The sequence below is a fragment of the Nicotiana tomentosiformis genome, chromosome 6 (assembly GCF_000390325.3).
Source record: "Nicotiana tomentosiformis chromosome 6, ASM39032v3, whole genome shotgun sequence".
Lineage (NCBI taxonomy): Eukaryota > Viridiplantae > Streptophyta > Magnoliopsida > Solanales > Solanaceae > Nicotiana > Nicotiana tomentosiformis.
The window spans coordinates 90066738-90077294 of record NC_090817.1 but is presented as its reverse complement, the minus strand read 5'-3'; the positions used below and the strand labels follow the sequence as shown (position 1 = coordinate 90077294).

General features: G+C 35.7%; 1 protein-coding gene across 3 annotated transcripts; it reads left to right on the top strand.

The window, feature by feature from the left end:
- Window positions 1-4853: 4853 nt before the first annotated feature.
- LOC104090509 (serine/threonine-protein kinase D6PKL1-like) lies at window positions 4854-10349 on the top strand. Of its 3 annotated transcripts, none has more exons than XM_009595614.4 (3): window positions 4854-5190; window positions 6156-8073; window positions 9319-10349. In XM_009595614.4, exons 2-3 carry the CDS (start codon window positions 6356-6358, stop codon window positions 10175-10177), a joined length of 2577 nt encoding a protein of 858 aa, XP_009593909.1. In that variant the 5' UTR covers window positions 4854-5190; window positions 6156-6355; the 3' UTR covers window positions 10178-10349. The 3 variants fall into 3 exon arrangements, with proteins under 3 accessions (XP_009593909.1, XP_009593910.1, XP_070033665.1); XM_009595615.4 differs by having other exon boundaries at window positions 4858-4976; XM_070177564.1 differs by lacking the exon at window positions 4854-5190 and adding an exon at window positions 5245-5265.
- The last annotated feature ends 208 nt before the right edge of the window (window positions 10350-10557 follow it).

Genomic DNA, 10557 nt, shown 5'->3' with positions numbered 1-10557 from the left:
TGACTTGGTCCGCCCCGTAGCAACTGTAAAGTTGCATACTTTGTTGAAACCATATGATACTTATATGTTTTAGAAAGAATTTCTATAAATTGGGTTGAATGCCATGTTTGGGCCTTGCGCCAAAGCTGTTTGGACCCTTAGGGGTTGTTTCTTACCATCCTCTCACTGTTTTTGATTGAAAATCTATACTCAGTCATGTTTATACTTGTTTACCGCATAACTCAGTTGTATGACTCTATTTTGATGCATATAAATGTTTTGGGCCGAATGCCCTGTTTTACTGAAATGCTCGAGTGGCTTGAGAGGTTTATGAATAAGTGAGGCCGAGGGCCTGATTTGTGAGGCTGAGTGTGGATCGGGGCTGCCCGCCTGCAGCATACTTTATTATTTTGGCACGTGAGTTGTCCATGCAGATTATAGCGCTTGGGCTGAAGGAGCCCCTCCGGAGTCTGTACACACCCCTAGTGAGCACAAGTACCTACTGAATGCGAGTGCCGAGTGCTGAGTGACTAGGAGGCATGAGTGATTTTGAGGTATGCCCGAGTGGAAAGAGTGATTGTAAGGTATGCCCGAGTGGCACGAGTGACTGTGAGGTTTGTCCGAGGGGTTGTATATGAGTGATGTTTTGCCCGAGGGGCTGTTTATGATTTCATCATTTTTGCTCACTTTTGCATTGAGCCTTTGTTTGAAAAAAAAAACTGTTAAAAAAAATATCTTTAAATGATTTTTACTGGAACTGGGTTTAAACTAGTTAATTTGATTCAAATCCTGATTTTTAAAGTTATATGCTTTATTGCTCGTCACTACTGCTCAGTCATTATTTATTGTTGTTACTTACTGAGTTGGTGTACTCACGTTACTCCTTGCACCTTGTGTGCAGATTCAGGTATAGCTGGACACAGTAGCGATTATTGAGTGTTCTGGTTGCAGATTGTCTTGGAGATAGCAAGGTAGTTGTTTGGCGATCGTAGCCTATTCAACCTCTTATCTTCCTCTAGTGGTATTTAGCTATTTTCCAGGCGTAGTTAGCCTTGATATTGTTAGACAGATTGTAGCAGATGCTCATGACTAGTGACACCCCGATGTCGGGCTTTTCTTTTCCGCACTTTTATTTTTCTTTAATTTGAACTCTTAAAATGGAGGTATTATGTTAAATAACCTAGAAATTATCTTTGAAATGAAAATATCGGTTTGTTTTGGAAATGAGTCGGCTTGCCTAATTCCACGATAAGCGCCATCACGACAGGGGTTAGTTTTGGGTCGTGACAACAGTACTGAGTGATTGAATGTCAGTGATTACGTATATATATTTGGGATGGATCTTCCCTGGGCTGGATTTGCCATATACAGTATTGTGAGATTGAGTACTCTGAGAGTGTGAGTACATGAGTTCATCAATGTGTTGCATTGCATTAAACATGTATACTTGATATGTAAGCATAGAGAAGTATTTTTCCTCTTGCCATCTGATAATGAGATTTCTTATCTATCGTTAAAGTTTTTGAGAAAAATCATAGATTTCAGACTTACTCATATTTTCGGTGACTTTCGGCAAAAGATTCGAGTTTTATTGTTATATTGAAAAGAAAATATTTATTTTCCGGAATTTTATACGAGCTGAGCATTTTATTATTGAGTTATTACTTGTGCTGCTTTAAATTGTATTGTTATGAGATATTATTAATTATTAGAGTTAGACTCTGACCCTTGTCCCAACTCGTTACTACTTTCAACCTAAGGTTAGGATTGTTACTTATTGAGTACATTGGGTCGGTTGTACTCATACTACACTTCTGTACCTTGCGTGCAGATTTCTGATGCCGATGTTGTTGTGTATGGCGGGAGTTGGCATGGAAGATGTACCTGCAATCTGGTCATAGTTGCCTCTTATTCTTGGTACCTCCAGAATTATTAATATGCTCATATATATTTCAAACAGATGATGTATTTTTATTTTACACCAACTTTGTAAATTCTAATCTTAGAAGCTCATGATTTGTACTATCAGTTCTTGGGAAGTGTATTAGAATCAGTTAAATATTAATTGAATTGGATTGTTGTTATTTGGCTTACCTAACGGGTGAGGTTCGGTATCATCACGGCTAGTTGAATTTTGGATCGTGACACTTACATAAAGTTGTTGATATATTATTAAATGCTTCGCTACGATGCAAGCTTTCGTGGACGATATCGTTATGACAAAGGCATTCATGTGATATTGATCAATTTTATGAGAGACATAATCAACACTTACAAAATAGCAATTCAATAGTGCAAATTGCTGTTTTCTGGCCCAAATAAAGGATTATGAAATTTGAAAATTGTTAATCACTAACTATTTTTATTTCACATGTTTTAATATAATCATTCGGTTTAATAAAAGGTAACTCCATATTTAGTCATGCTATGATCGGTCCGTAATCGTTTGCTGAAAGACAATTCCACAATTAGTCATGTTTTTCGGGATGATTTTTCGAAGAAGTTAAAATCATATGTTGCTTACTCCTTGGGTTATGAATTGGGTTGTAGTCATAGTGTCATTTTATAGTGAAAAAAGCGCACACAGAAGGAGACAAAGTAAACAAAGAAGAGGGGACAAACAGAACGAATAGCCTAATACTAAGCTAGCGTTTGAACTATATTTAAACTTAAAAAATGAGTTTTTGAAGTTGTATTGAAAAATAATTTTTGAAAGTTGAATTTGTGTTTGGACATGCATTTTATTTGAAGAAAAAATTAAGTTTTGTGAGTGGAAGAAAAGATTTCACCCAAAAATTACCCTAAACCAGAATTTGGGAACTTGAAATTTTTTGAATTTTTTTCCCCAAAACATGATCATATTTCATAAATAAATAATATTTTCAATTTCTTTTTTAAAAAATGAAGCCAAAATTTATGGTCAGGGGAGATAAGATTTGAAGGGTTATAACCAAAGGTAAGTTCCAACTATTAAATTAGGAAGTAAACACTATAAATCTCGATAGCCAATGTTAAGAGTAGATGTGGTGTTCACTCAAACATAGTTATAATGGCATATATTGAATGGTATAATTAAATTTCATATGGGCGTGTTATACGAATGATTATGCATCTAAATCATAGTAACCTATATGAGATGCAAATCCATATAACATTTGCTCATAAGTACACCAATACAAAGAAAGAAGACATGAAAGGATCTTCAAGGATCAACTTTTAGTTGTACAATAAGTTGGTATCTCTCCGGTTTTAGTCAGAGGAATTCGATTCGATCCTTGAGAATAGAGAACTTTTGGATAAGAAGCGTTTTACTTCTCATAGTATATCATCTATTTGACACAAATTCAAATTAATAAAATTAGTGAAGTTCGAATATGATCAAAAGCATAGAAAAAATTATTTAGTTTGTGGTTGTCGAACAAGCAATTTCAAGGTACATATCATTTAAGTTTTTGGTCCCATGATGTCTCCTTCCAATTAAACTACGTACACCTATAGACTTTCTCTTCGAGTGAAATGGTTCTATTATTCCCTAAATATTTGAATCCTTATATGTTTTGTCAATGTCTAAAAGTAGAAGCAAGTCTCTTTCCAACTTTGGAGTTGAAATGGAGAAGAAATGATCAAGTTCCAGCTCAACTTTTTCTCCCTAACGAAAATAGTAACCAAAAAGGTCACAATTTGAATAAAAAAGCAAATGCAAAAGAGTAAAAAGATGAATAAACAGTCAAAAACACATTATTCCATCAACCTCCTTATGTCCCCTGCTTCAAACCCTCCCCACCCCCTTCCTTGCCTCCCAGGTACTATATTAAATTATAGTAATATTCTTATTGTTCATTTAACACCTTATTATTATTATTATTATTATTATATATATGTGTGTTAATACATGATTCACTTCTAAATGCTGGTAAACAATTTGTAACAACTTTTTCTTACTAACTTGACTTTATTATATTAGGCATAATTTTGGTTGAACTTCTACAACTTCTTTGAATTTGGTTTACCTTTAGGAAAGCCCCTAATGCTCCAAACTGTTCAAGGTAAAGAACTTAACTCACAATTCGAAATTTTCCAACTATCCATCTAAATACTAAATTTTTTTATTAATTAATGGAGTCAGTCATATGAATTGTTTCCACCTATTACACTTTATTTAAGTATAATAATATTCACAAAATTAATCATAATCAAATTATTTTGATATTAGTCATCAATTTATAACAACTAAGCCATTGCGGACCGAGAAATTCTAGCAAGAGGATTTAAGAAATGCTAGAATACAACGTTTATCACCTTCAAGGCGCTTTCACAATGTATAATATATGAAAAGGTTAGTTTTAACCCTATTTATACATATATTTTCTCAATGAATGAGATTCCATAAGTACGATTCGCATTCCAAATTTAATTTTATACATTGGGAAGGAATTTATTTTCATACTATTATCATTTAAAAGATAGGAGTAATTAATAAGTAAAATTAGTAAATTAAAAAATAAAACAGAGCATATATTTATTATTAGTTGAACAATACTGAATAGTGTAAAATATTATGCTATTAGTGGATATTAAGCTAGCGTTTAGACATATATTTGATTGAAAATTAAAAAATAAAATGAGTTTTTGAAGATAAGATGAAAAATAATTTTTGAAAATTGAAATTGTGTTTGGATATACATTTTACTTTAAAAAAAATTCAAGTTTTGTGAGTAGAAAACTTAAAAAATTATTCTAAATATATTTTTGGGATTTGAAGATTTTATTTTTAAAATCTACCAAAAAATAATTATAATTTATAAACGAAAAGATATTTTTTGAAAAATAAAAGCTCTCAAACTTTATTGCCGGAGCTTAAATCCATTTCTCTCTAGTCTACTAGTCGTCTTCGTCTTGACAGTACGCTTTCCTTTTTTTCCGCCAATTTGGAGTTCCACAAACACAGGAAATTTATATACAGAGAGAGACAGAAATACATACAGAGGAAAAGAACAGTGCGTGATTTCCCCCCCCCCCCCCTCAACTCCCTTCTTCCACTTCCCTCATTCAATTTCACACATTCCCCCTTTTCTCTCTCTAAAGTAGTAGTAATTACTTCTGGGGTTTTCTCTTTTTCCTTTCAAAGTTTTCAACTTTCTCAATTTTTGCCCCTTCACCCTGAAATAACACCCTTAGCTTCTTTTTTTTTTGCTGCTGATCTTGTTTCAGGTTGCTGCTTCATCTCTTTTCTTTTCCGTACATGTGTGCCTTTTCATTTTATGTTTGAGCATATTTTGTTTAAAGGTAGAAACTTTATGTAGTATTGTCTTTCTTCTTTTTGAATGTTCACAGTAGCCTTTAAGATGGTCTTCCTTTCTGGGTTTTGTTTCTTCTGCTACTGATTGAAATATGACATCATATTTGCTGATATTTTTTTCCCTTTTGGGCTTTTCTTATAACAGTACAGTTTGTTGATTTTTTCTTTTCATAAGCTGGAATATTATTGTTGTTTGATCCTGATAGAGATGATCTTTTTTAATTTTTCTGGGTAGCCCTTTTCTAATGTTAAGTATTTCTTGTATGTCATTTCCCCTTATATTAGCTAATAAGTTCTATGTATCACAGATTTGTTGACTGAATCTTTGGATGATTTTAGCTTTATTTTGGTGGATTTATTTATCATTTGAAGCTTTTCTTGAAACTGTTGTGGGGAAACAAATGTTAACAAAATTGCTGGAGCTATATATATAGAAAAACTAATGAAATTTAGAATTTTAAAATGAAATAGAAAAGTGAACAGGTCATATGAGTTCACAGCTTTAAGCATTAATGAATGTGCAAGAAAATAAACGATATGTTGGAAATTTATCGTTCTTAAACTCGTCTTCATGGTGGTTGTCTAGAGTAGTAAAGTCTACCCAGATTTGTTTTTCGACATTGTCTACATATGAACAACTGTCTGTAGATGTGATAAATAGGTGTACCATGGCATGAATTTAGTCAATAGGTTTATAATATGGAAAACTGCATAGTCCTTTATCTTCAATTCCCAACTGCAGTAATTAAAACAGAAGTACTGGAAAAGACATAACTTGTGGGTGCTATAAATTGTTTTTATTGGCTTTAAATGGCTCAATTTTTCTTGTGAATTGATTGTTCATCATTAAATTGCTGAACTATTTCATCTGTAGCAGATAATGGATGCTGCATACTGAATGCAGTCAAGAGGTAGTTGCCAAACTTTTTCATCTTGGAATTGAATATGATCAACAACCATTTTGGAGGTCTTCTAATGCACTGCTCCAATTGTGTGCTTCTTTCTCTTCATACTGCTTTGCTGAGATGGGTTAGATAGACTTTACTGGCCACATCAAACTTGCTTTTGACCATAGATATGCATCTAGAAGCAATGGGCGGTTTGCCTGGTACTAGTGAAATTACGGAGTCAATAGAGGACTTAAATCCTGAATCTAAAATGGATGATGATATCCTGAACACTGGTAAACAGTATTGTATGAAGGATGATATTAACAAGCTGTTTGAAGCTATAGAAATTAGGACTTCCCATAGAGGTGTCAAAGATGCATTGAATAAAAGCGCAATGAAGAGACCAATGAGATGTAGCCCCGCTCGAGCATCAGGTTTTGATAATTCTGAGCCTGCAAGTTTGAAGCAGGCCTTCAGAGGATTATGCATCTCTCAGGCATCAGAGCTTGCGGCTGTGAAGAAGCGGTCGTCAAAAGCGTCCAGGCTGTCAGGTGTCTCAGAGACAGGGGCTGCCAAAAGACTTTACAGGCCCATCGCTGTGCAGGTAAATGGCCCTGAACATACTGTCAACGAAGGTATAGGGAATTTAATGGAGATATCCCTCATCCCAGATATGAGTATGTCAAATCCTTCTGATAAGATTACTGACTATGAACATGTGCCCATTAAAGAAAAATCTACTTATGCTGCCTATTCTTGCCATCTTTCTAAAGATGCAATGAAACATGGTGCAAAAATAAGTGAAATTTCAGCCGGAGATGAGGCTTTTCCACACTCAACTGATATTTGTTCTGGTTACTTAAAAGAAGTGTCTGAACAGAAAGATGTTTTGGAACTACCACATTCTTCAACTGCCACTTCTGCTAATAAAGTTGAAGCCCAAATGATGCCATCCCCAGATGAAGCTCCAACATTTGTAATCCCAGCAGACAAGAAGCAGGCACAAGATTTTGATCTTGTTTCTTGCTCATCTATTTTTAGTACTCGAAATAAAGTCATCAGACCTACTTCTAGCAGTCCAAATCTGATGAGACCTGTTTCCAGAAGTAGAACCTTTGTTAAGAAGAAAGTCGCTTCTGTTCTCACCAGCAGTTCCAAGCAATCTAATGGTGACAATGATTTGAGTTGTAGTACAAGTGAGATTGCTTGTCAGACACCTGAACACGTACTGAGGAATAATCAGAAAGAAGAGGATAAGGAATCTTCAGAATCATGTTGTGCTAATAGCATAGAAGTTAGTTCATCTATGCTGGATGCAAGTGTTACCAAACCTGGTCTCAGCTCAAGCAGTTGTAACAGAACAAGAAGTATAGTTACAAAAGGTGATGAAAGATCATTGTCAAGAGAAAAGGGGGAGATATCTCAAAGTTCAAAGAGTAGCATCGGGGATTATAGCAGCACCACGAGCGTTAGCGAGGAAAGCTATCGCAGTGGGTCTAGCCGCAGTGGCTGTCGACCTCATATGTCCAAGGATTTGAGATGGGAAGCCATTCGTTGTGTTCTGAAGCAGCATGGAAACATTAGTTTGAAGCAATTTAAGTTGCTTAAAAAACTTGGCGGAGGGGACATTGGGACTGTTTATCTATCTGAACTAATGGGCACAAACTGTCTGTTTGCTGTGAAAGTTATGGACAATGACTTTCTGACCAGCAGGCGGAAGATGACAAGAGCGCAGACTGAAAAAGAAATACTGCAAATACTGGATCATCCATTTCTTCCTACGCTCTATGCCCATATTACCAATGACAAATATTCATGTTTAGTGATGGAATATTGTCCAGGAGGTGATCTCCATGTACTCCGACAAAAGCAACCCAACAAGAATTTCTCTGAACAAGCAGCCAGGTTACTTTTAATTTAGTTAACTTCTTCACTGAAACTATTTCTTGTTATATCCATTCTTAATCTAGACTCCAAAAGAGAGAAGGCTAATAAATCTGCAGATAGAACTATTCTTTCCTAATAACAGGTAATATAGGTGCTTATATACATTTTTGTGGTCACTCTTATATTTCGTGATTGCTATCTGTTTGAGAAGTTATGCATGTCTTAGGGCCTTTATGTTAAGACTTCAGAGAATCTCTATTTTCAAGGGTCTACTAGAATCTCTTTTGCGTCCCCCTAAATGACTTCTATTTATTATTTGCTGATGGATAATAGCTTGCTTTATGCTCTAACTTGAATTATTCAACAAGAATAGAACTCAACTTGTGTAAATATGGAGGTTAAATGATATTAAGAACCAAGGTTCAGTACAAGAGAACAGGAAATATTAGAGAACTTCTCTCTTTGATTTGGATTTCAAGCAGATCAAGCTTGTGAGATTTCAAAAAATATCCTTCTCTTCCAATTGCATTGTATGTCCCGTGTGAAACAAGAAAAAAGATAATACTGTTCCCATGGTTTCTGATAACATCAGTCTTTGTTTTCAATATACACTTAATACTGACGCCCATCAGTGAAAACCTATAAAATGACTCGAATACCTTTAGCCAAAAATTGTTTTTGTCAAGAAACTGGCTTATCAAAGTTGAGATAAAGGTTTGTTTCTCCAAACTTTGGGACCTTAAGACAAAATTTGACTTAATCAGGGGAGTCAATCGAACTTATAGGGAAGTCTCTTTCTCTGCAAAGCTTGAGGGGGTTCCTCGTAATTCTCGGAAAGCTCAGGGGGTCTAGTCTATGTCAAATTATGTCTAATTTTCCTCCAGTTTCCTTTAGTTTCTTCTCTTTGATCATTCCATTTTCCGACCCTCGCATCCGGAAGTGAGTTCCCACTTTATATGGAGACTTTATTGAGTTAATTTCTGGTGAATGAATTGGGATATGCAACCTGTCTTTCCAGTCATTCTTTTACTTAAAGTTACCTAACAAGTCGAGCCTACCCTTTCAAATTTTACTTGATAAATTTCCAAAAAACTTGTGTTTGAGAGAAGATCTTGTGCTTTATATGTTACTTTGTTGGACAAGTCTTCCTAATATATTTTTGTAATCTGGTGATGGGAGTGCATCTTGTCATTTTAAATCTCGACTAGATGCAGTTTAAGTGGTTTTCTATGTGACCTTGACATTTGCTGTTTCTTTACACAGATTTTATGTCGCTGAAGTTCTTCTTGCTTTGGAATACCTTCACATGCTTGGAGTCATATACCGAGACTTAAAACCAGAGAATGTCTTGGTTCGAGAAGATGGTCATATCATGCTCTCCGACTTTGATTTGTCTCTTAGGTGTGCTGTTAATCCTATGGTGGTGAAATCATCATCTCCTGTCGTTAAGCCTCCAAAGACGTCTAGTCCATGCTCGGAATCTAGCTGCATAGATCCCTTTTGCCTACATCCATCCTGGCAAGTATCCTGCTTCACCCCTAGATTTTTATCTGCCGCAGGTAAGACACGTAAGCTAAAAGCGGATATTGCTGCACAAGTCACACCTTTGCCACAGCTGGTAGTTGAGCCAACCGATGCCCGTTCCAACTCGTTTGTAGGAACCCATGAGTACCTGGCACCAGAGATCATCAAAGGAGAAGGTCATGGCAGTGCAGTAGATTGGTGGATGTTTGGTATCTTTCTATATGAACTGTTATATGGAAGGACACCTTTCAAAGGACCAGGAAATGAGGATACATTAGCCAACGTGGTTTCTCAGTGTCTCAAGTTCCCTGCATATCCTATGGTTAGCTCTAGTGCGAGAGACTTGATCAGACGGTTGTTGCAGAAGGAACCGGAGAATAGGTTGGGAGCTGAGAAAGGGGCAGCAGAGATAAAGCAGCATTCTTTCTTTGAGGGACTGAACTGGGCGTTAATACGATGTGAAACACCTCCAGAACTGCCTAGATTCTGTGACTTGGGAAATGTAATCCCTGATACCAACCAACAGAACAAGGAGAGTGCCAAGCCTCAAAAAGAGTTCAAAAGTATAGGAGAGGATATTGAGTTTGAGATGTTTTAGCGATAGTAGAGCTGAGAATGGATAGGTTTGTTATTCTCTTCTTTTTAACACGATATCTCTTATTCATGTAAGTGGTATATATAGATAGCATTACTTACATATAGCATATAGTGTACAATCCAGAACTTGGCATCAATTGAAGAGCAGAATATACCATGTTTTGTTGTAACAATGTTTATAGACACATTTGTCTGAGTTTTCAGCTCAGTGTGGGATTTGATTCCTCTTTAGAGTATATAAAGAAACTTGGTGAATGCAGAAAAACAGAACAAGGTTCCTTTTGAAACAATATTTTCTAGCTCAGCAGTGACCAATTTTGGAGGTTTAATGTATGAAATGGTCAATCCTGGGCCTCTGCCATGTCTAGGACTTCATGTTAC

Bases quoted from the DNA above. Each gene is read 5' to 3' on its own strand.
- LOC104090509 (XM_009595614.4), top strand. From the start codon at position 6,356: ATGCATCTAGAAGCAATGGGCGGTTTGCCTGGTACTAGTGAAATTACG. The intron at 8,074-9,318 runs GTTACTTTTAAT...TTCTTTACACAG, and splicing joins TTCTCTGAACAAGCAGCCAG to ATTTTATGTCGCTGAAGTTC.